This window comes from Barbus barbus (assembly GCF_936440315.1).
Source record: "Barbus barbus genome assembly, chromosome: 3".
Classification (NCBI taxonomy): domain Eukaryota; kingdom Metazoa; phylum Chordata; class Actinopteri; order Cypriniformes; family Cyprinidae; genus Barbus; species Barbus barbus.
Window position 1 is genome coordinate 30,434,270 of NC_136731.1, and position 26,491 is coordinate 30,460,760.

General features: G+C 39.5%; 2 protein-coding genes across 3 annotated transcripts in view; one reads left to right on the forward strand and one right to left on the reverse strand.

Moving 5' to 3' along the window:
• Window positions 1–1,771: 1,771 nt before the first annotated feature.
• Window positions 1,772–16,645, forward strand: traf7 (TNF receptor-associated factor 7). Its single transcript, XM_079400095.1, has 21 exons — window positions 1,772–1,862; window positions 2,649–2,781; window positions 2,880–2,937; window positions 3,261–3,346; window positions 4,453–4,569; window positions 4,724–4,816; window positions 5,091–5,124; window positions 5,870–6,053; window positions 6,166–6,300; window positions 6,387–6,604; window positions 6,698–6,771; window positions 6,867–6,915; window positions 7,002–7,129; window positions 7,223–7,305; window positions 8,045–8,084; window positions 8,178–8,294; window positions 8,707–8,829; window positions 11,367–11,486; window positions 11,607–11,738; window positions 11,822–11,941; window positions 12,572–16,645. The coding sequence occupies exons 2-21, from the start codon at window positions 2,686–2,688 to the stop codon at window positions 12,584–12,586; spliced, it is 2,022 nt and encodes a 673-aa protein (XP_079256221.1). The 5' UTR covers window positions 1,772–1,862; window positions 2,649–2,685; the 3' UTR covers window positions 12,587–16,645.
• Window positions 16,646–16,832: 187 nt separating this feature from the next.
• LOC306859175 (caskin-1-like) overlaps window positions 16,833–26,491 on the reverse strand; it is a 104,701-nt gene continuing 95,042 nt past the window's right edge. For both annotated transcript variants that reach the window (XM_079400076.1, XM_079400075.1), the window contains exon 23: window positions 16,833–17,241. In XM_079400076.1, coding sequence (XP_079256202.1) covers window positions 17,145–17,241 — 97 coding nt within the window. In that variant the 3' untranslated portion in view covers window positions 16,833–17,144. The remainder of the gene's footprint in view (window positions 17,242–26,491) is intronic.

Here is a 26,491-nt window from a genome sequence, read left to right on the forward strand (position 1 = left end):
CTTAAGTGGTTTACCTGTGGCTCTGAGAACAGCATAATGGAGCATCTCCAGCCAGGTGAATATAGGTCAAATAATTTATCTCTATTTCAAATGTGCATGACAATAACAATGCCAAAATATCATTATCATTTTATACATTTCAATGGATACAATTATAGGTATTATAACATTACTACATATTCCCAAAATACTCCAATACAACAGATGACAGAAGAGTTTACTGCACATGAAGAAATATTTCCCCAAAAAATGTATCTGTAAATGATAAAAACTACATGGCAGAATTTAAAGTAATTATTTGCTGAAAATTCAAGTTGTAGATGAGTTTGTTTCTTCATTACATCATTTGCTCACCAATGGATCCTCTGCAGAGAATGGGTGCCATCAGAATGAAAGTCCAAAGCTGATAAAAACACCAAATATCCACAACACGACCCCAATCTGTCAACTAACATCTTGTGAAAAACTGTGTTTGTAAGAAACAAATCCAGCATTAACTTTAAACCATAATTTCTGGCCAAAACACAAGTCCATAATCCATAATTAAGCTTCCTCCAGTGGAAAAAGTGCATCCCCTGTTGTTGTCTCACATCAAAAAACCACTGAACTGTTTTTGCTTGTAAACAGTGCTTGATCTGTGTATATTTCTCTCCTGTTTCATACCAGATGACTTTTTCACAGGAGAAAGCAATATTATGGATAGATGACTTGTACTTTAGCTGGAAGCAACAGTTTTAAGTAAATAGCATCTTGATGGATTTGTTTTACATACACAGCTTTTTTCTTGACAAGATGTTAATCAGTTAATCAGGATCCATTCACTACGGAGGATCCACTGGTGAGCAAGTAATGTAATGAAAAACTCATCTACATCTTGGATAGCCTAAGTATTTTTTTTTTATTATTATTATTATTTTGGGGTTAATTGTTGCTTTAATCAATATCTAGAGACAACAGCTTAAATTAAAGGTGGCAATCAAGGTATAATTATCTCAATTATAGTGACAGACCTATATTTGCTGTCAGACTTTACTAATCTGTTTAGTTAATGTGAATTACAGAGGAGTTTAATTCATAACCAGACTTTAGATCTGGGCAAACAGCACCCCCTTCCGTTTAACTAATTAACTCAATATGGTAGACTCAGAATTATAATGTAAACAATAATGTAGGTACAGAATAGCCTGACAAACATTCAAGAATATGCAGCTGTAGGCTACATAACAAAAAGCGTAACGTGACATTAGATACGCATGTTGACCTGGAGCAAGTCAAGTGTTGTTCGTGAATGATTCTTTTAAGTAATTTACACGAATCAGTGTTTTGAACAAACCTTTCAAGGAAACGAATCATTCTCCTTCATTTCTATGCACTGGCTCATTTTTTCCTTGGAGCCTATCTACTTATTAAAGCTTGTGCTTGCTTTGGTGGTTTCACTGATTTAAATTCGTGACTTGTTGAACGACTCAGTGTTGAATAAATGTCGCGATTCGAGTCATTTATAACAAAATATTCTTGAAGCCACATACTGGCCTAACGGTGCAACCTGCAGGATTCAAAAGACTCGACTCACAAAAATGAATCAAAATTCCCACCACTAATGTAAACCATAGACTGTAAACATTTGACTCTCAATTAGAAAAATACACAGTAAAAATCATGATCCAATCATATTGGTCTCATCGTCTTGAATATTAAATAATCCTCGGCCGATTCCAGGAATGTGTTCTGTCAGTTCCCGACAATGACGCGTATTTGCTGTATCCGCACTACATTACCCACAATCCTCTGGTGTGTGCGTCTGGGTGTGTGAGAAAAAGATTAAAATTGGACCATCTGCAGACTTTGATTTAGCATCAATGGTGAGAACCTACCTTGTTTGGTTAAATAGACATGCGAGATGTACCTTATGTATTTTGTAGCTAAGCTATAGGTCTATCTTACTACATTTCGTTGAGCTAAATCTGCTGTTTTAGTAAAGCTGTTCGACAAACCAACTTCGTCAGCTAGCCAACATAGCTAACTTAGCCAGCTCACTTCAGATACGCGAATCACTAGTACCTCATCAAACATATCTGCTTGTTTGTCTTTTAGCATGTTTTGCTGTTGTTAACAATGCGCTAAACATGGTGTGCGTTTTATTTCCGTTTTATCTGCTGCTTATAGGACAACGTCCCCATTTTAGCAGTCACCCGCTAAAACATAGTGAGCTGCGTACTTTAACAGCATTTTTATCTATAATCGGTGCGTTTGAACATTTTGAATCGCACCAGCTGTGAGACATAAAGACAGCTAAATCATTGATCTTGTGTGAGTTGTGACAGCTCCGTCAGTGTTTATTCTGACACATGAAGCGCTTTGTGTATCGCCACATTTAAAACAACAACGCTTTTCGAGAAGGGGTAGTTGACGCAAAAAGTGTTCATGGACGGTTTTTCTAAAGATTTTAGGTTACATTTGGTAAGAATGTCAAAATGAGAGTATATTGGGTTATGTAGCAGCTCAGCATGTATTTAATCACATTGTTGTACTAGCCTATTTTAAATGTTCCTGTGGTTTGAGATATATCTATCTATGTGTTTTTGTGTATAGACGGATATCTTATGTTTGAAATGTGACTTCCCCCCCCCTCCCCTCTTTTTCTACAGGCTGCAGCAGATATTTTCTACAGGGCTTTGCTGTATTATGAGCTGTAGTAAACCATCGCGCTTCGATCGTTTCTCAGGAGGATCTGTGGCAGGTGCCACTGTCACTGTACCCTCACCTGACATCAGTAACCGGGTAAGAACGAATGGGTATTTACGTTATTACAAATTATGTGAAGACTTCAGTAGCAAATATTGTCATTGTTTTCATATTTCATACTCTTCTATATACAGACCAAAATGGAAGCTAATTTTGGATCCACGTTTCCAGCAGTCCCTCAAGCAGCAAAAGGTCTGTATTATCTGTTGGGCTGCTTGGAGTCAGATAAGAAGCTGGGAAATGGTCATTAAAAACTAAAACATGGCACAAAAATTACATTATAAATGGTCCTTAAAAGCGCTTATGATGCAGCTGTTTTAAATTCCTACAAAATAAAGATTATCAAGTGAACAATTAGCATTTACATTTTGAGTGTTGTACCTCAAACCACTATGAAAGAAATTGCTGCTGTTGAAAATGACCTGGATCAGCATTTATTGTACAGAAATCCTTTTGACCATTTGCCTTGCAACAAGGTTCAGTCAGTCGCTTGTAACTGTGCTCTTTCATTTCAGCGGAAACTAATTACAAACAGCACCGTAGAACCCCTTCATCCTCCAGCACTCTGACCTACTCCCCTCGTGACGACGATGATGGCATGGTAATCACGACGCCATCCCTTTTCAAAACAGCCAATCACATTTACATACTGAGGAATGGAAATCAAACACCTCACAATTTTGTCATTGACGTACATAATAGCAAGCTTTTGGAGTATCTTATTTGCTCTTTGGGCAGTTCTTAGCTTTTTGATACATTTTTCTGTTGTTTCTGGTTTTCTGATTGTTTTAACAGTGTTTATGAGGGAGTGCCAAACCATACTGTATTTTTTATATTTTTTTTATATATATTTACTACACAGCCACGGCATGAATATTTACAAAGACATAGACTGTTCTTGGTGGCTCTTAATGCCTGGCTAGGTGCAAAATTAGTTCACATAGAAATTCAGATATTTACAGTCAGATTTGCTTTTCACCAAATTTAAGTGAATCCGAAGACTGTTATCAGAAGGTGTTTTCCTCTAGTCGATCATTTTGGACATTCACAGGAAAGCCCATGTATGAGATGAGCTGAGGTAGTTGAATCAGAAGTTAGAACAGTTTTACTATTTTTGATTTTGGTAACCCTGAGATGGCATGCTTTCCTGATTACAGCAAGCTCAAAGGTATTTTTGTAGGATGGGGTTTCTCTAGGAGGGAGTGTGTCTGATTCAGTGGCTTTTTGTAATGCTCAGCGGGGTATTCCAGAAAGCAGAATTACTTAATCACATAAACCCAGAACTCTTGACCCAAACCTTTCTTAATTGTGTTTATAAGTTATAAAAAAAATGTGGCTGAGAGTAAGTTCAGACAACTTGGAGAACACACAAAAAAAAAAACACTTGTGGAAGGAGATCAACCGTGTGTGAGATGAGAATAAAATAAATTATAAAACAATTAAATAAACATTGTTTGTTATATTAGTGCTTTAATATAAAATTAAAAAATATACAGCTGTAATTTAATATTGTGTGAAATCTGTCACTGAAGCCTCATCGGTGCACTGGATACTTCTGAAGTAAACTTATCCTGAAAGTTGAGGTTATCTGTTTACTTGTACTTAAACTTACCCAGCATGTCACCTAATTGCTTTCTTGAATACCCCAGATGACATTTAAATGACCTTTAAAAAGTGTTTAGATGCAAACTGTCTCTGTCTCTGCAGCCGCCCATTAGTACCCCTCGTCGCTCAGATTCTGCCATCTCGGTTCGCTCTCTGCACTCCGAGTCCAACATGTCGCTGCGCTCCACCTTTTCCCTGCACGAGGAAGAGGAAGACACAGTGAGTGTCAGCAGTCTTCTGTTTCCTATTCACATGTTGATCATGTATAGTGACGCAAAAGACTGACAGACCTACACCTGTGCCCAGCACGAGATTGACTTTGTCTCTCTCTCTTTCTCTCTCTCTCTCACCCTCCCTCTTTTTTACTTCCCAGGAGTCACAGGTGTTTGCTGAGCAGCCCTCAGTTAAGCTTTGTTGCCAGCTGTGCTGCAGCGTGTTCAAGGACCCCGTCATCACCACCTGCGGAGTGAGTCAGCCAGCCGTCCCCTCACCTCTCCCTCAGGATAAGGCTGCCCGTCATGATCTGGTTCTAGGCCATGTATTGATTTCCTGTCAGCTTGGGCCGTGAACAGCATGCCTCATTGACCTGTTTCCTAAGGCACTGTCAGGCTGTTGGACACCACAGTACAAGTGTCTGTTGAGAGATGAATTACACTTAAAATAGCTGAGTAGATGAAAATGAAAATTCAGCTTTTATTCACTCTCATTGTGCTCTCTTTTCTCTTCCTTTGACACCTCAGCACACATTCTGCAGGCGATGTGCCTTGACCTCAGGTAAGGAGAGCATTTTTACTCTTAAACATTTGTCTTGCTTTCACCTTTCCCACGATGACCATTGCTGCCAGTAGTGAGGAAGCACTATTGTACTTTTTATAAGTTCTTTTTGTATGCTGTTGTACAATTATGGTTACAAACTCTCTTCCCTGGACTCATAGTTTAAGTGTGATTCGTTGGCCAAAAAAGAGTAAACGCAAAATAAACAAGAATTTGACTGGCAGCATTATTATTTTTGTCAAAGATTCTATAGGTTTTGCAATAATGTTGTTGTGAATTCTTTTTGGTGAAGTTAATTTTAACGTCAGAGAAAAAAGTAATTGTTAATTAGAAAAATTGTTCAAAATGTAAATACCTTTTACATGGGTGGCAAGAATTTTTTTTTTTTTGTTATATAAATTTGCAAGGTTATCACATCCGTTTTTTTGCTTTGCCATTATGGGGCGTAGAGTATAGATTTTGTTTAAAAAAAAAAAAAGAATATTTTAGAACAAGAGTACAACTTTAAATGTGAAAGAAAATGAGGTGGTCTAAATACTTTCTGAAATTTGTTTGAATATTTATTTAAAATTTCTAAATTTGCTCGCCAGTGACAGGAGTGGCTTAAAGTTAATGTTGGACTAAGTTCAGGTCTCTAGCTCAGTTCCTCTTTCATTTCCTCTCCATGTTGAATCTTTCATTTTTCGACATACAGTAGTATTTTTGTTTTATTTGTAGTATTTGTGCCAATAACCTGTTTCTACAGAGAAATGCCCCGTGGACAATTCCAAGCTCACAGTCGTCGTGAATAACATCGCGGTGGCCGAGCAAATCGGAGAGCTTTTCATCCACTGCAAGTACGGCTGTCGGCCAGCTGCCTCGGGCAAACCCGGTGCCTTTGAGGTTGACCCACTTGGCTGTCCTTTCACCATCAAGCTTAGCACCAGAAAGTGAGTACACCAATTCACTGGATTTCACAATATCAGCATTTAATTTCTATTGTTGCAACATAGTCATGAGTCATGCAAAGGGAGTGTAATGACTTTGGATTGTGTGTGACAGAGAACATGAAGTAAGCTGTGACTACAGGCCTGTTCGCTGTCCCAACAACCCCAACTGCCCTCCATTGCTCACCATGAACCTGGAGGCCCATCTGAAAGAGTGTGAACACATTAAGTGCCCTCACTCTAAATATGGGTATGGACGTTTAACAGTCTTTCCCTCAGTTCCATAGATAAGGAAATAAAATGGCCTTGAATTGATCTCTTCCGACTTTTCTCCAGTTGCACCTTCATCGGGAATCAGGACACGTATGAGACGCACCTAGAGGTGTGTAAGTTTGAGGGCCTGAAAGAGTTTCTCCAGCAGACGGATGACAGATTCCATGAGATGCAGGTGACACTGGCGCAGAAGGACCAGGACATCTCGTTCCTGCGCTCCATGTTGGGCAAACTCTCTGAGAAACTAGACCAGCTGGAGAAGAACTTGGAACTCAAGTTCGGTGAGGAAACTAACTCTTAACTACTTGCAGTTTTTAGGCCAAAACATGCATGAATGTTCATTTTGTTGAGCCTTTCTTGTGCTAATATGGCAGATGTGCTGGATGAGAACCAGAGTAAACTCAGTGAAGATCTGATGGAGTTCAGACGAGATGCTTCCATGCTGAATGTTTGTCTATTTTCACTCTGGTTTTCACCAAATTAAGATGTATAACTGTGGTGATTTAGTATTAACAGCCCTCTAACCCATCCCTCCTTTTGCAGGATGAACTGTCTCACGTCAACGCCAGGCTCAATATGGGTATACTGGGCTGTGAGTGTCTCTTCCTCATTTATACTCCAAATTTCTGTGAGGATAAGGAGGTATGTCATTGTCTGACTGTATGAAATGTTTTGCAGCCTATGACCCCCAGCAGATCTTCAAATGCAAGGGTACTTTTGTGGGCCACCAGGGTCCGGTGTGGTGTTTGTGTGTCTATTCTACTGGTGATCTTCTCTTTAGTGGGTCATCAGATAAGTCCATCAAGGTAATTTAACCTGCCATCAGCTTTCTGTCACTTTGGTTTATGTGCATCCCTCTTCATTTGGATAAATTGCCTGTACTTCTGTGCTCCACATAGGTTTGGGACACATGCACTACATATAAGTGCCAGAAGACCCTTGAGGGCCATGATGGCATTGTGTTGGCATTGTGCATTCAGGGGTAAGCATTTTGAGGGTTTTGAACTGACGTGAATATTTAAACAAATAAATATGTGACCATGGAAACCAGTCATAAGGGTCAATTTTTCAAAATTGAGATTTATACATCATCTGAAAGCTGAATAAGCTTTAATAATATAATGATAATATAGTTTAATAATAATATTAATATAATTTAAAAGTTATAATAAGCTTTCCATTGATGCATGGGTTGTTATGATAGGGAAATATTTGGCCAAGATACTACTATTTGAAAATCTGGAATCGGAGGGTGCAAAAAAATCTAAATATTGAGAAAATTGCCTTTAAAGTTGTCCAAATGAAGTTCTTAGCAATGCATATTAGTTATTAAAAATTAAGTTTTGAGATATTTATGGTAGGAAACTTACAAAATATCTTCATAGATCATGATCTTAATGTCCTAATGATTTTTGGCATAAAAGAAAAATCAGTCATTTTGACCCATACATTGTTTTTTTGGCTATTGCTACAAATATACCCCAGCGACTTAAGACTGGTTTTGTGGTCCAGGGTCACATATTGTCAATTGTTATAAATATTATTACAATGTTACAAATACATTTTTAGGTGTTCAAGGTGTTTTATTCATTTCAGGTTGATCAAAGATTACACAAATTAACTGTAATAATAAAGTAAATGAACATTGACAATGGAAGGAATTCTGAAAGTAAAATGGGTTACAGATCTTGTTTCATGTTCTTTTCTCCTTTCTGTTTCAGAAACAAGCTTTACAGTGGCTCAGCTGACTGCACCATTATTGTGAGTTTTCCTGAAATACTTTTCAGAGGAATCCAACTGTTCATGACATGGTCAATGTGCATCTAATGCAGATATGTGCTTGTTCTCCTACAGGTTTGGGATATCCAGACCCTGCAGAAAGTGAACACCATCCGGGCACATGACAACCCAGTGTGCACTCTGGTGTCCTCACACAACATGCTATTCAGCGGCTCTCTCAAAGCCATTAAGGTCAGTGGTGTCTGTTGAAGAGATGATGTGCGTGTCTGCAGACACAAGCCCAATCAAGCAGCTAATATTGAGCTTTATTCTGCCCCATTTGCTGGTGTGCATGTTAGCTGTCTATGGTTTTCCTAAAGTGATGTGGAGGATGAGATTGGTGCTCCAGCAGAGGAGAGAAAAGCACAGACTTAAGTTACCAAGGCACCAGCGGAGTAGAATTAGATCCACTTGGCTCTGAGAGCCCATCTGAAGAGCACATTCTGAGCTCGTATCACCATGGTGATGTGTGGGAGGAATGAGGGAGTGGAGGCTTAAAAGTAGAATGATCTCATCTCTCTGGGACTTTCCAGTTTACCAATTCTAAGTGTTCTTCAAGTGATTGGACATCTTTCTCTCTCTCTCGTTCTCTCTCCCTCTGTAGGTGTGGGATATTGTGGGCACGGAGCTGAAGTTAAAGAAGGAGCTAACTGGCTTGAATCACTGGGTTCGAGCTCTGGTTGCTTCTCAGAATCATCTGTACAGCGGATCTTATCAAACCATAAAGGTTAGAAGTGTTAAACTTTGAACTGCTTCAGGAACGCCCAGATTTCATCATAAAGGACCATACACGTATTGAATAATGATGGTTAGCTTTCTCGTCCAGGCGTGCTCATAAGTTTACTCCTTGCAGTATCTTAAAAATTAAGAGAGATAGCGTAATGTGTTCCGTGATTGTATCTTCATCTTTAAAAGGCCCTGTTTATATATCTTGAAACAGTAACGTTAAGTTTCAGATTTGAAACTGTTCTCATTAGTTTCTCTACTGTTCAGTCTAACTGGTGAAAAGAAAGCAGTTCTGAATTGTTTGTAAAACCAGATAAGACAGACCAAAGCTGCTTGTTGTCTCAAGTTGCCTAATTAAGACTCCAGAGATCTCCGACAGGAAGCTGACTACAGACTGCTACAATTGCTCACAGAGAGAGAACAAATAAATAGAAATGCTCCTCCATCCTTATAGAGTGCAACAGTGACCATCGCTTTTTTAGCAAACTATGTAGACTTGTACTTCTCATTCATTGTTTCCATAGTGATTTAAAAAAAAATAATAATAATAGAGTTAAAGTAATGAACTAAACAAATTAACTCTGAGATGATATACAACAATACAACCTTTAATTTTAACTTAATTTGAAGTATTTTTTGAAAAATGAAGGGGAAAAAAGGGGGAAAAAAAAACTGCGACATATGGTAATGAGCTACACAGCCCACAAAAGCAGACACACTAACAATATTGTGAAATATAAACTGTTAACTTATATTCATTGATCATGAGTACAGAGTACAAAATATATTGTTGAATATTGAAATGTATAAGAGTGCAGGGAGACTGACTCGATTACATCATTCACATGTTCCACTTTTTTTTGCACTCTTCTCACTTCGTTTTGATGGAAACAGTGACTTCTCTAATTGGTTGATCCCAGTAGAATCTCTTTACAGGATTGTGTACTGTGGTTCTCCACCAGTAATTTTTTGGACACATTCTTTTAATGTCTCATGCAGAACCTACAATATATGGTGCATACTACAGTATCTAGTGTCACTAAAGCCGGGCTCACACTGTGAGATTTTTAATAGTCTTTTGCGATTGTTGCTTGTCACACTGTACAAACATGATCCCCATGTCAGACTGTAGGATCTCAGTTGTCTTAATGTCAGACTGTACGACAGTCAAGATGTGATAAAAACGGACGTACTCAAGAAGACTTGTCCGGAGTTTTACGTCATCAATACATGACCCACGTTCTCTCGCTGTAGAGTGGTGGAACTATGATGTCACTTTGTAGGCGAAAACCCGGAAGTCAATGGGTTTTTTGAATGGGATTTTGGTTAAATCCCTTAAATAAGGTCCGTGGTTTACACAGGCTCAAGATGCTTTCACGTTTTATTCTACGACATAAAACACACCAGTTACACCCCACTCGTGATTTTTTTTTAAAGCTGTTACGTTTCTTTAAAAAGACGGTTGCTAAATGGGACTACAGGCGCTGTCGGAGACATTCAACGTCATCACGCTGAACAGGAACTCATTCTAACCCGCTTTTACAGTCTCGTGCTCTTTTGGATTAAAATTCATCCAGAGTAAATAATTATCATGGAAAATGTTTCTAAAAATAAGTTTAAAAGTGGTCGGAAATGTGGTGGTGGTGACGTTGAAGGAGAGCGACCGTGGTGCTGTAGTTCGTTTATAGCCTAATGTTAGCTTTTTAGTTCTGGCACTTGTATTTAGGCTTCAACATTCATAAAATTTGTATTACTTTGTAAAGATTATCTCGATGGTCAAAACGTGTAAGTTTCATGAACTATGATTGAACACAGAGCTTATTTTTTGCGATTATCCAAAAGCCTATGGGAAAATCCTATTGGGTTTTTGTCGAGGGAACCAGTTTCATGCTAACAGCCGATCCGCCTACAGAGTGACGTCATAGTTCCCCCACTCTATAATGGTAGCTAGCAAACAACAGCAATGTGTAGCGTTAGTTTTATTAATTACATGCCTTGATGTTAAAAAAAAAAAAAAACGAAAAAGACGACGTGTGTGGAGCAAGTCATGGCTGGGCAAAAGAGGACTTTAGTGACTTCCGGTTCTACAGAGCGAACTTGAGGTAATTTTGTTATTCGAGTTTAAACATCCTGCCCCTTAATAAATAAACTTTAAGTAAACTTTACTTTGTACATATATTGTTTTTACAAATAAACGAAGTTGAAGTTTGAAGTTGTCGCGCTAATTGCATCATCAAGTTCAGTGCTCCTATTGGATCTTGGTTTGACGGTCGTCGTAGGAGATGTCACACTGCAGGAAAGTGTCTGAAATCTTCTGACACTGCCAGAATTTAATCGGAGGAAAAAATTTATCGCAACGGCCATTAATCGGCTGTCGGTGAACATGTCAAACCAGCGATCTAGACAACCGATTTTAGCCTAGGATTATAGGAATCTTTTAGGATTTTCTAAATTTGTCTCAGACGACCAAATCGTGGCCAAAATCGCACAGTGTGAGCCGGGCTTAAATTAAATGGATTTTTGTGGATTTCCCCTCAGATCTGGGACATCCGTTCTCTGGAGTGTGTTCATGTGCTCCAGACCTCTGGAGGCAGTGTGTACTCCATTGCAGTCACCAATCATCATATAGTTTGTGGCACCTACGAGAACCTCATTCATGTAAGTACTATTAATCTCTACACCCTGCAGAGATTTAATTGCAAGGGTAATGATCATGGAAACCTTAAAATGTCAGGACATTGTTAAAATTGTGATTTCTCCTCTTTCCCTGTGAATAAGGTTTGGGACATTGAGTCAAAAGAGCAGGTGCGGACACTGACGGGCCATGTGGGCACAGTGTATGCCCTGGCTGTCATCTCAACCCCCGATCAGACCAAAGTGTTCAGTGCCTCCTATGATCGCTCTCTCAGGGTAAGGACAAGGCTTAGGTTTGTGGTGTGAAATATGGGGATTTGTGCCGCCTCTTTTGTGCATTGATGATTGTACCTGTGCAGGTGTGGAGCATGGACAACATGATCTGCACCCAGACTCTGCTGCGGCACCAGGGCAGCGTAACTGCGCTCGCTGTGTCCAGAGGAAGACTCTTCTCTGGAGCTGTAGACAGCACTGTAAAGGTCAGAGACTCGTACATTGAGTACGGGGACGCTGCTTTCAAACTGTAGCTTGCTATGATATGGGCTACCTTTTTGTACTTTAAATTGTGTACACAACTGTTCAAATGTAATCACGGTAAGACAATGTTTTTGAAAGAAGTTTCTTAATGCTCACCAAGTCACCTGTCACAGGAATTTTGATGCAAAGCTGAATTTTCAGCAGCATTAAGGTCCTTGCACACGGAGTCTGAAATTTTCATATGCATTTTTTCGTATTCGTCATCTTTTCCTATCAAAATGCTTTATACTTATGCGAAAACGCAGAAAATCCAACCTGTTCTGAAATTGTTTATATATATATTTGAAATTGTATGTATATGTGTATATATATATATATATATATATATATATATATATATATATATATATATATATATATATATATATATATATATATATATATAAAATTTCTTTTTTTTTTTTTTCTTTGAATAGAAAGTTCCGAAGAAGCGCATTAATTTAAAACAAGAAAATGTATAAATGTCATATTTGATCAATCCTGTATACACCATTCTTTGAACCCTTTTCTACTGGAATCAGATCTTTCACTGTGTATGAGCTCTAACAATTTATTCTGTTTTCTCTCCTCAGGTGTGGACGTGCTAAACGTGACCGCTAATCATTATGAGTTGTCAACACTGAGTAATGAGTTGCTAATCTCCTGGAATTTAGAAACCACATGGAATCTGATGTGCGGGCTTAAAGAAAACATTACAACATGCATTGGACCAGAAACGTTTTTAGTCTGTATTCTATGGACTTGGGTGTCTGTCCCTTATGAATTTAGCAGTAAACTGTTAGACAAGACACCTTGCTTCATGCGCTGGATGGATGTTGCTCTTTAGCTTTCCTCTTACCAGACACCGCTTGACCGCAAACAGAACCTCCAAACCTTCAGTGTTTATGAAGACCCAGCGGACAGCCAACATTCGTCATAAACATGACAACACTGTATTTTATACACACAAGATCATTTCCTAGGAAAGTATGATTTAGATTTGGTAAGACTTCCAGTCTAAGGTCATGTTCCCTGCAGACCATGGAAAAGTTGCTGCATCAGTGGCCTCAGCGATGAATGTTGAACTTTGACCTAAATGAGCTGCAGTCTCATGACTGAGAGAGTGCCTAAGCTTGAGTCTGACGCCAGTGGAGATGCATGGGGCGACCATCATCCCAGGGCTGAATGAAGACCTACACTACACCAACTTGGGCCTGAAACAGCAGATCATTGCTCTGGACAACACGGTACCCATGTTTTTTTATTTCTGATTTGACCGTGCCAACTGAGCACCCAGAACGGCTCAGATATTTTCTAACTGCCTGTTGACCGATGCAAAACCTTTGTATGATGCTATAATGACCTACTCATCCATCATGATTTTGTGTAAATAATGTGATGTTTCTTTACCAAAGGTGAAACTGCTCCATGCATGCTTCCATGTTTGCTGTGGAAGCCAGATTTTGCCCTTGCAAATCTAGTAAGACTTTTATAATGTAATTCATGCTAGTTACTAAACAATTTTGAACTGAATAACAGTAATTAGTTTGAGCCTAAAGCACTAAATTCATTATCACTGAGCATCCCAGCACGTTCAAAAAGTAATGAGGTCAACGGAACACTGTTGCATTAATGTGAAGTTGAGTTCCTCTCAGCTTAAACTGATGGCTTATCATTAAAAATAATCATCAAAGTCATCTTTTACTCATTTTCATGTCTCGTCCCAAACTTGTATGACTTGATTTCTTCTGTGGAACATACTTATTATAAATGTTTTGTCCAAACAATGCAGTCAAGGGTAACCAAAATTGTTAAAAACTTATGTTCAGGTTTTGAACAACGTGAGGGTGGGAAAATTCGTAAACTTTTAATGCTTGTATTGAGTGAATTGGAGTCTTTTACCCTCACATAATATGGCATTGACTCCCTCTAGTGTTCTTAATGCATTTTGAGTTAAGAAATAAATGTGTGGCCCTTTGGTACAGGCTTGTTAGTTTTTGGAGGAGTGCTTAGTATTTTGTTAACTAATGAAACACTGGTGTTGAGCAGTTTCAAGCTGGTCTTGTTGGTGTTCAGTAATTGGACGGCTATAAGAGCGTTTGTATATAATGTTTATTTAGAGCAGGTGGTTGTTGATGCAGTCACTGCAAGCACACCACTGTTCCCAATGCCAGTCACAGCAGGTATCATACAAGGCAATGGCAGAACATCAACACAATATACAGCCTGCACACACTGAGCAGTGCAGATTTCTTTTTTTTCTCTCTCTTTTTTTAAATGTCTCTGCAAATAGGATAGAAGTGAAAACATTATTAAATAACATCTTGCACCAACAATGAGTTTGACTTCAGTGTTTTCAGAATTTCCATATTTTTCATAGTTTTTTTTTCTTCTCCGGTATTAAAAAGACAAGCAAACATGACAATGAGAAAATGACGGAATGAGAACTTTAAAGTGGAGAAAACACCAAAAAAAGGGTGGAAGATTCACAGTGACAAATATCCAGCTATACATACAGAAGAAGGGGGACAGGGCTGTAACAACTCAATTAACACTGGATCGACACCCAGTCCTTTGAAGCGATAGGCATGATAAAGCTTTTATAAAAGCCATTCCCATGCCAGACATCTGCGCTCTGTCCACAGAGCAGACCGCAACAAAAAGGGATGTAATTCTGAACATCTGGTGGACAAAGACCGGCCACATGTCCTCTACACATTGTTTAAACATGAAAAACAAAATGAAAAGAACTAAAGCAAGGCACATACATGATTTAAAAAAAAAAAAACATAACATTTGCATAATATACAATTTATTCCATCTGAAGACATGGCAGTCAAAAAACTTATCACAAAAAGCTACCTTAAAAAAGAAACCTGGAGTTCTAAAAAAATGACCATTTACAATTCATTTAAAACACTTTGAGCCAAGAAGACACTTTTATCTCAAATATTTGCAGTTTCATCAACAAGCCCTCTTGATGCTGCATCATTAAATACATGTTGAAAACATCTATAATAATCTCTGTTCATAACTTAAATATTACAAATATTCTTCTGAGAACCGGGGAAGGGGTTAAGCATATATGAAGCTACTGAAAGTGTGTAAAGCATTGTGGGACCTACACAACTACTTTTCTTGCTTGTTTCCCCTTCCTTTGGGCCCTTTCTTAATTATATTTAAGATCAGTTTTGATACTGTGACGATTCTAATAATGAGCAGGCAGATTGTCATGGCAACAAAGATGGTTAAAGATAATGAGAGATTGTGAGTTTGCTGGCAATGAGATAATGACATTCAGAGGCTTGCAAGAGGTTCACTTGTGACCGGTGCTGTCATAACGGCGAACTGCGCTCCCACTGTAAATGAGAGAGCATGGCATCTGGAAACATCTCATGTCCACAGAGACCAAACTTTTACAACTGTAAAAGCATCACTCAGTCTACCCTCAATGTGTCCCTATAAAGTGAATATGTTTAACCTAGATACTGCTGTGTTTTTCAGAATAAGTTATGGACCCAAGCTTAACTACATCTTGGACTGGTGCTCTTACTTTGGTCATTAAGAAAATGTCTGAGTGGATGATATTTGGGGGGAATACAAAACAAAGCAGGCACACCATGGTACATTCACACCCTTAAACAGCCGCAGAGCGATGTGCTGAGATTAGAGTGCATGCAGGCTTCCAATGGAACTACACCTGTCCAAACTCACAGACCCTTAAGCTAAGAAGATTCCTTGGGTAGGTGGAAATACTGAGCGTCAAGCCATATCAACATTTGCAAAGTCCTTGTTAGTTCACTGTCAGTCTGTACATACATGTTTCTTTTAGATTCCCATTTTATGCAACTCGCACACACATATTTGCAATTTCCTGACGTCCCACCCTCTGCAAGCCGTCAACCTTCAATGGACCCTTTTACCTTGTTCTCGCCTGTGTTTCTGAGGTCACTCATATAGTCAAAGTCAACATAACCCTATTCGATGCATGATCCTGGTCTCATTTTGAACAATTCATCATTGCACTTTACATAGGCTACACAGGCTATTGCATAATGCTAACCAATAGCTATTCTGGTATCCAGGGCCTACCTTCAGTCAACTACCAAACTAGTTTTTTTCCCTTTGCACATCCTGGAAATAAACTGGCAATTCATGTTGATATCAAGGCCTAAATTGTATATCACCTCGCTGCAGACACAGCACACAGGGTAATGCCTCCCACATGGACACCGGGCCTTTCTCAGTTTGAACCAGTTGGCTTGTGTGTGTTAGAAGCACTGAGGTCACATCTCATGTTAAGGCACACAGGACACTGCACATGATGAGAGCAGGAGGAGAAAGAGGGCAGGTGAAAGAGGAAGGCTGTGCAGGAGTAGGAATGTATGAGTTCGCACAGGCAGAACGTGAGTGGAAACATAAAGGGTCATAGCGGTCAGAGCGGGAGCACAGAGCAAGCACAGAGCAGGGGTGAAATAGCCACTTCAGTCACTTCACTACATTCAGCACAGCCCACAACACTCTTCAGCAGAGCACAGCCAAACATACAGGATGTTTAAGCCAGCCTTATTATTATTCTCTTTTTTTTTTAAACTTCAATATAGTCATAGAAAAATCCACATATCTGTCATCAAAGTTTATAGATTTCTTAATGTTTCAACACTGTATGTACCATTGAACATGAAATAAAAACATAAAATATATTTATTTATATATATATATATATAACTGTACTAATGCATGACTCTCACTATGAGATTTTTTTCTTTATAGATACAAACTTTCCTCATGCTTACAATATACACATACCATACTATTTCATATACAGTTATTATTGTTTTCGTATTATTTTACTACTCATTGCTCATGGTAGGTAGAGATATTTCATAGACAGCTCTCCACCCTCTGCTCTGTCTTTGATGTTTAAAGCCCTGGATGGCCTTCTGCCCGGTCCTGAGGTACATCAGCTTGGGTTTGTGCAAACCAACTCGGAGGGAGAGAGGAGAGATAGGCATTTCATGGCGACAGGGAAGGGGGAGAAGAAAAGGGGTGAGAGGAGCCAGGGATGAGGATTGGGAAGGGATAGGTGGGTTTGTTGTTGGTCATTGTGCCCTTGTACTCTCCCGGGTCCCTGAGGTTGTGCCACAGAGACACAGGCTGTGCTCTTCACTCCAGCATGGCATCCAGCTGGTCGGCCAGGTCATCGAACATGCTGCCGATGTCGTCTAGGATGCTCACTGTGCTCTTGTTTTCAGCCAATGAGCTGTGGATCAAAACACACACAAACTTAAATATAAATATAGCTGCAAGCAGCGATGACGGGCCCAAGCCGTCAGTGCAACCGCCACCCCTGTGGCATCAGGAAAACGGTGCACAGCGAGCACACACATTACAGTAACCCTTATATATTATGAATTATAAAGTAATTCAGCAATGAAAGGGTTAATCCAAACCATCAAGACTGTGAAACATACACACACACACACACACACACACAACAAAACACAAAACTTTCAAAAACACTTTCAATAAGGTTTCAGTTACTAAAATTAACTATATTAATTAACATGAACAATTCTTATATAGCATTTATTAATGTTAGTTGATATTCAAAACATAAACTTTATTAAAATTTTAAGTTGTATCTGTTAAAATTAGTTAATGCATTGTGAATTAACATGAACATTTTGATTAACTAATATAGTAACACTTTATAATAACTGCACACTATGAATCGTTAGTTAAGTATTAGCAAATAGGCATTCCATCCTTTATAAAGTGATGTTTCAGGATTAATAAGCATTAGTAAGCATTTTATAAATACAGCTATAAATGTTTTGTTCTTGAGCATATATATGTACATATATATATATATGTATATATAGTTTAATAATTGCATTTTCGTTCTTTATTAATTATGAATTTAACATTTCTAGATTACTACGATATTTACAAACCACTTATTTAGGAGCTGTCAGTGGTTCATAAGATCATTTAAAAAGTTCTTATAAATTCTTATTATCCAATGAAAGTTAGATTTTTGTGAATTTTTAAAATTAAAGATCACACAGATTAACAATGCAGATTAATTTTCACAACCTTCTTTGATCATATTTACCAAGGGTGCCGATATTTTTGGCCATGACTTTAAAACTTTTGTTTAACTTTAACACTTTTCAATAAGTTTTTAGTTTTTAACATTATATAAGTTATCATGAACAGTATTTTTACAGCATTTATGAATCTTAGTTAATTATGTTTAAAACTGACTACTACATTATTAATTAAAATTTCTAGTTAATGTACATCAGTTACTATACCATGAACTAAGATAAACAATTGTTTACGAACTAAAATAAATACAGTAAAAAATATGTTGTTCATACTTAGTTTGTTAGTTTTGAATGAACTAATGTTAAAACTATATTCCTGAACTATACTAGTTAACATGAACAATGATTATATAACATTTATTAATGTTAATTAATGTCAAGCCCAAAATGTAATACATTATTAAAATTTAAAGTTGTATCTTAACATTAGTTTATATACCTGAATTAACAAAAAATTAATATTTATTTTTAATGTTAGTATTAACTAACATTAAAAAAGAAAAAAGATCTAGAAATAGATTGTTCATTGTTAGTTCACGTTAGTTAATGCATTAAATAATGTTAACCAAAGAGACCTTATTGTAAATTGTTGCCAACACTTTTTATGATCTATTACCATTTCTTTTTAATTATTTTAATGATCTATAAGTATTTGTGAAAAGGTTTTGCCTGCATGTCATCTTAGTCTTCGTCTGTGAGCTGAACTGTTTTACTGTTACATCCATGAGATTATGTAAGATCAGATGTCATTTCACGGGATGTCGTAGGTCAGTATCAAATTAGTTTCTTATTTTGTTAAAGTTATTCACATTTTCACAGATTCTGCAAGGGGTTCCCAAACTTTCGCATGCAACTGTATATAGTATTTAATAATGTTAGTTAATATTCAAAACTTTACATTATTAAAATTTAAAGTTTTATCTGTTAACATTAGTTAATGCACTGTGAATTAACAAGCATTTTGATTAACTAACATCAACAAACATTAATAAATGCTGTGAAAATATATTTTTCATTGGTAGTTCATGTTAGTTAATATATTTACTAATGTTAACAAATGAGACATTATTATAGTTACCTAAGCTTTTCATAATTTATAAGTATTTTTAATTATTTATTTTTCCATGAACTAACATGAATATTTTTTACTTAAACAAATAAATAAATATATATGTATTGTTAATAAAAATATATTGTTAATACTTAATGTTATTTTGTGAATTAACCAATGGTAAAAAACTACATTATTTAACTGTTGTTAGGTAACATCATTAATAATTATATACCATTTAATGTTGATCAATATTAATTCCAAAATGTGTTAATATATTATTAAAATGTAAAGTTTTATCTTTTGAACATGACTATTTTTCTAACATTAAAAATATTTTGTTTATTGTTAGTTCATTGTAAGTTCAAAAAAATCAATAAAGAATTAACATGCTGTAAAAAATATATTTTTCATTGTTAGTTCATGTTAATTAATGCATTCCCTACTGTTAACAAATGAGACTTAATTATAAAGTGTTATCAAAACCTTTAATGCTTTATAAGCATTTTTTAAGGATTTTATTGTGAAGTTTAAACAGATCCCCTCTCTCTCTCTCTCTCTCCCCCTCCCCCTCCACACTCACTGAACTCACACAGTCAGTCACTCACCCAGTCACCCACCGCACACATTAGAAGCACAGTGACAGCAGATCTCTGATAAGTTTTAAAATTTTCTCCTCTGCATAGTGTATTGTAAATTCATGAAATTAATCACATATCCTCAGACTGTCTTGTTCTGTGTATGTAATTTTTTATGAAGTGTTTGGAAGCTGCTCTTAAAAGATAAAAAAAAAAGTGTTCTCTTTTTTACTGTAACTTTAATAAATTGCCATTAAAACACCGTTCAAGATATCCTAAATCCGTCCGCAATTTAGCATATTCAGTATCTTCGCATCATGTGAAAAAATGTTTGGTGTGATTTACGTGTTTCTGCTTGGAGGTGTATGAATTTGTTTACAGCCCGTTTAAAAAAAAAAAGCCACATTAAAAAAAGAATTGCCAACTTCCTGTTGGTTGTAGCTAATGACTATAAATTAGAAAGTTGTCTGGCTTAATGTGAACAATTTATGTACCGAGTTTGGTGTCTGTAGCTAAAACTAACCCTCCCCTTTTTGACAAAAGGCGGCGCTATAGAGTGCCTCTTCCACGCCCGTTTATGAGCTTTTTCCAGTGTCTAACTATCATTAAAATGGATATGTGTGTTGAGTTTAATGACATTCTAAGCATCTCATCTGCCTCAAAATCACCAGAAAAGAATTTTCAACTTTTGACACAGCAACATCATTTTAAATATCAATATTCCCTTCACAGTTTTACATCGGCCGTGTTTTGACATTATTCTGGTGAAGTTTGAAGCAAATCGAGTAAAAATAAGATGCTGAATTCAAAGCATTTGAAAAATGACACACTTCCTGCTGCCAGTTGGTGGCGCTATAACTTTCAGTCATAATAGTCACATCTATCCGATCTGCATCATACAACAAACGAACCACTGAAGTTTGATCAAAATCAAACAATGTATGTGGACGTTATTAGGCATTTCCTGGGTCTCATTTTTCGCCATAACTTCATCGCCATCTTCAACGGTTCGAGATATCAAAAATATCTTCGCATTTTAGCATTCCCAATGTCTTGAGATCATGTTCACCGAGTTTGGTGGCAATCGTTTGGAAATCCTCAGAGGAGTATATCAAATTCCACAGCATGCTCTTTTTAAACAGCCCTGAATAGCCAACTTCCTGTTGGGCGGAGCCTATGACATGCAGTCTGAAAGTTGTTCAGATCAATGAGTTCTATAAGTTCTATATGAGAATTTTCCAGGGGGCGCCGTAGAGCCCCTGTGCCACGCCCGGGTCCCAGCCTCTGTGGCGTCCTAATGGCCGCGGATTCCAATGTGCGTGCCAATTTTCAAGAGTTTTTGAGCACGTTAAGGCCCCCAAAAGTGCCCGGATATTCGAAATAAAAAAATAAATAATAATCCTACGAAAAACAATAGAGCCCTGCGCCTTACTGGTTTGGGCCCTAATAATAATCCTACGGAAAACAATAGGGCCCTGTGCCTTACTGGCTTGGGCCCTAATTAAGATATATGTGGCTGCAAGTGACACGAAAAGATTTGTTTGGTCAGAAAAGTTCAAATTTTTTAAAAAAGATTTAATTATAAAATTTGGTTTGCCAGTTTTGAAAATCAAAAATATTTAAATTACTATAGACTTTTTTCCTGAGTAAACGATGACATTACGAATTCTAACTGTCGTGGCCTAATGGATAGAGGGTTGGACTTGTAACCTGAAGGTTGTGGGTTCGAGTCTCAGGTCCGGCAGGGGTTGTAGGTGGGGGGAGTGAATAACCAACACTCTCTCCACCCTCAATACCATGACTGATGTGTGACCCTTGAGCAAGGCACCGAACCCCCAACTGCTCCCCAGGCGCAGCAGCATTGGCTGCCCACTGCTCCGGGTGTATGTTCACTACTGTATGTTCACTAGCACAAATTCCGAGTATGGGTCACCATACTTGGCCACACACACCACTTCCTCTCTCTCTCAATTGGATGCTCTTCTGTTCTGGTCTTCATAGGAACCCATTCAAATAGTGCTAATGTTAGCACTGTTCTTTGAATGATCTACACACTCATTATACTTTGAGGAGTGGATAACGTACAAGCACTGCCTTATATAGAGTGGGATTCCCACTCATATTTTGCGCGCTTGAACGCCATTGACCGAATGACGAATGACAAATGACGGTCATTGTGACACTGTAAAGTGATGGCGCTATGGAGCCATGTGCTTTTTTAAAAACATTTTGATAGGTTTAACATTAGATTATCAGCTTGGAATATACACTAATTTGATTAGAAACACTGGAGACCGGAAATCCAAAGCATCCTTCCGGTTAAGAGTCAGGCCGCATTCAGGAAAAACATCTATAGTATCCTGATACCATCACTCGCTGTACTCAAGTAGGGATGTCCCAATCAGGTTTTTTATGCCCCTGACCCGATCCAAGTCATTGAATATTGAGTATCTGACAGAGTCCCAATCCGATACAAGTATTTTCCTAGTGCTTAGGGCACATTTCAAGTAAATTAAAGTTATTAAAGGGGTGGTTGATTGCAATTTTACTTTTTTAATGTTAGTTAGTGTGAAGTGTTGCTGTTTGAGTATAAACAATATCTGAAAAGTTGCAGCGCTGAAAGTTCGATGCAAACGGAAGTTTAAAATTCTGGAAGTTTAATGGCTCATAGGGACTACAACGAGCTACTTAACGGGTTTGTTACGTCACGAACCCAGATAAACCCCACCCCCGGGAACATGCAGCAAAGGGGGCGACGCCATGCTTTACTGCTTTAGAGAAGAGGAAGAGAAAATGCTCTCTGTTATCTGTTACTTATATAACCTCGGTTCCCCGAAATGAGGGAATGAGACATTGCTATGGGAAATACATTTTCTCGAATACTACTGAAGCCTTATTGAATCACGCCAGTGAAACTGCCAATGGCATTCAAGCACACGAAATATGAGCGGGAATCCCACTCTATATAAGGCAGTGCTTGTACGTCATCCATTCAGAATCTTTGACTGAAGCAACTAGCATTCTAAGATCCTGAGCTCGGTGACACGGCAATAAGAGCAATGTCTCGTTCCCTCATTTCAGGGAACTGAGGTTACGAAAGTAACCGAGAGCATTCCCCTTCAATTCGGTCACTTCTACATTGCTATGGGAACGTATAAAATCCCGTCGTGTCACAGTGATGGAGCCTGGCTCGACTAAGTATGTCAAGTTTCACATCCGGAGCCGTAATGAGAGCAGCAATGATATTGGCGCTCTTAGTAAACACAGCTCAGGTCTACAGGACCTAGTCGAAACCATGTAAAAGTAAGGGGGGGGGCACGGCAACTAGATGATGTCGCGTCACACCAGGGGTGGAGTTAACTCCGGTGAAACAGAGAATGTGAAATGGCGGCGGCTTCGGCGCTTTCACATATAGATTAGTTGAAATTGTTTAATTTCAATGAAATCATGTGTTATGATACACGTCCATAGCGGTGCTCAATAAGCAGAATATGATGGTGATCAAGTCCTAAAAGACATGGTGAACTATTGTGATAAACTGTTAGGGACAGCATTGGTGGTGCGTCAATATGACCTAATCGAAACCACTGATACATATCTCAGATCATAGCTGAGGCTGAGTAGGCGCGTGCGCTGCTCGCACTGACAGCACATGCGAGGCAAGCGACGACACATCTAGGTTATAAAACTTTGCGAAAGTGCTGGGTGACGACCAGCATGCCGCCATACAAATGTTCTGAATAGACATGCCATTTGCCCAGGCCCAGGATGACGCGAGTTTGCGGGTTGAGTGGGCCCGAACCCCTATCGGACATTCCGCGCCCTTAGAGCTGTAAGCCAAAGCAATTGCGTCGACGATCCAGTGTGACAGCCTTTGCTTGGACACAGGCAGTACTTTTGTGCGTCCACCAAAACATAAAAATAGCTGCTCCGAGAGTCTGAACTGTCTAGAGCGCTCGATAGAAGTACGCACCACATGTACACGGCACAGCAGGAGTGTATTAAGCAGCTCCGTCCCGGTCAGTGTTTTGGGGCGGAAATCAAATAGTGTTATGACCTGCGCTTTAATAATAATAATAATAATAATAATAATAATTCATTACATTTATATAGCGCTTTTCTGCTTTTCTAAGCACTCAAAGCGCTCTACATTGTGAGGGGTGGTGTCTCCTCGTCCACCACCAGTGTGCAGCATCCACCTGGATGATGTGACGGCAGCCATAGTGCGCCAGAACGCCCACCACACACCAGCTTACTGGTTTAGAGGAGACAGAGTGATGAAGCCAATCAATGTAAGGGGATGATTAGGAGGCCATGATGGTCAGAGACCAATGGGGAAATTTGGCCAGGATGCCGAGGTCACACCTCTACTCTTTTCGAAAGACATCCTGGGATTTTTAATGACCACAGAGAGTCAGGACCTCGGTTTAACGTCTCATCCGAAAGACGGCTTTAAATGGAGTCAAAAGCACTTTAGGCACATAAACTTTTCTAGGCTTCAAGGTGAGATGGCAAATAACCTGGCCCGAATTCAATACACGAGTCGTCAATTGAAAACACCTGCAGGTCTCCAACTCGCTTAACAGAGGCCAGCACGAGCAGGAGCGCTGTCTTGAAAGAGAGTGCACGCAAGCTCGCTGATTGTATGGGCTCGAACGGGGGTCCCGTGAGAGCGTCAAACACAAGCGCCAAGTCCCAAGTGGGTAGAGTAGGGTGAGGAGGGTTCAGTCTTCTTGCTCCTTTTAAAAATCGTATGATCAGGTCTGCCGATAGGGCGATTTTCGATGTGCGTGTGAAAGGCTGCTATAGCGGCCACATACACTTTCAATGTGGATGGCATACGACCACTATCAAATCGCTCTTGGAGGAAGGCAAGAATTATTGGTATTGGGTAGTTGATTGGGTCTTTGCCCCACAATACGCACCAACTTGAAAAAGTTTTCCATTTATGTGCGTAAAGACACCTCGTGGAAGGAGCCCTAGCTTCAGAGATAGTGTTCAACACGTGCTGAGAAAGTGCATCTGTTACTGGCAAGCTCCGTCGAGTGGCCAGACATGAAGGCTCCATGACTCCAGATTTGGGTGCCATATCGTTCCTTGTGCTTGAGAGCATGGAGCTCCAGACAGTTTATGTGCCATGACTTCTCAGTTTCTGACCATGTCCCGAAGGCTGCTCTGCCATCGCATACGGCTTCCCAGCCCGTGCTCGATGCATCTGTCGTAACATTCTTCTCCTGATCACTTGGCCAATATGAACACCCCGGCGATACAGTCATATTGCGCCAAGGCGTCAGCGTATGGAAACAGTCGCGCGTCACTTTGATGCGCAAGGTGCCCATGCGGCATGCGTTCTGTGGCACCTGGCTCTTTAGCCAGAGCTGAAGCGGTCGCATATGTAGGAGCCCTAGATTGCACACTGTCGAGGCAGCAGCCACCTGGCTGAGTGTCCTCTGAAAGCATTTTAGCGGGGAAGAACGACCTAATTTGAAGACTGCGAGAGAGTTTTTGTGAGTGCTCCTCCGACAGACACGCTCGCATATTGATTGAGTTCAGTTCCACTCCTAAAAAGGAGATGTTCTGGCTCGGTACCAGCATGCTCTTTTGCATATTTACAGTCAGCCCTAAGCTCTGAATATGAGCGAAGAGTCTGAGTTTGTCGCTGAGCAGCACGCTCTCTGATTGAGCTAAGACTAGCCAGTCGTCGAGATAGTTCAGGATGCACATTCCGCTCTGATTCAGAGGAGAGAGAGCAGCGTCCATGCATTTTGTAAACGTACGAGGGGCCAGACATAAGCTGAAGGGCAGGACCGTGAATTGGTACGCTATCCCCTCGAATGCAAATCTCAGCAAGCGCCTGTGGCGGGGAGCTGCCTGAATGTGAAAATAAGCATCCTTTAAATCCATGGAGATAAACCAATCTCCCATTCTGATATGTGAGAGGATTTGTCTCAGCGTAATCATTTTGAACGAGCGCTTTAAAAGTGTGCGATTCAGCGGTCTCAGGTCCAAGATTGGGCGGAGTCCGCCCGTCTTTCTTTGGCACCAGAAAATAACGACTGTAGAAGCCGCTCTCGTGGTCTATGAGGGGTACTGCCTCTTTGCGAGAAGATTGTGTATCTCCTCTCGCAGAACTGAGGCATACCGCTCCCGTACAGTGGACTTTAACACACCGTTGAAACGGGGCGATCTGCGGAAGAACTGAAGCGTGTAGCCATTCTTTATTGATTTCATAACCCACTCTGATACCCCTGGCAGTGCCTGCCATGCTTCTGTGAACTGTGACAGCGAGCGAGGTGGACTGCGTACCGTGAGGGATAACCGGGGAGTTTAATACCACACGAGTGTGAGAGTGAGTGATGGGGGAGAGGGGAGTGAGAGAAGGAAAATTGCCCTGATATTGAGGTGAGTTTTATATGTTTTTTATTGCACTGCATAGTGGAACAGTCAAAACACAAACATGACAATTGCTCTCGCCACCAGCAACAGGCAGGGTGGCGTGGTGAGCACACACAGTGGAGCGAGCGGACTTCTTCAGTGGCTCGCCTTCGGCGTTGGGCGCAGCTTTCCTCCTCCGAGAGACAGCATCAGGAACGCGGCTTCGATTCCGGTGCCGGTGGTCCGCCATTTATGTCAGGGCGGGGTCTCTGGCCCTTTGAGCCCTGATGGCACTTCGGCCACGGTTGTCTTGACCTCACCGCCAGCTCCTGTTCGCGCTGAACAGCAGCAGAAGAGGCGTGCGGCCTTCCCGCTGAGGAGGAGCGGGAACGCGCA

Coding starts and splice junctions, on each gene's coding strand:
- traf7 (XM_079400095.1), top strand. CDS start 2,686: ATGAGCTGTAGTAAACCATCGCGCTTCGATCGTTTCTCAGGAGGATCT. Junction 4,817..5,090: donor CCGTCATCACCACCTGCGGA/GTGAGTCAGCCA, acceptor TTGACACCTCAG/CACACATTCTGCAGGCGATG. Junction 6,301..6,386: donor TGCCCTCACTCTAAATATGG/GTATGGACGTTT, acceptor ACTTTTCTCCAG/TTGCACCTTCATCGGGAATC.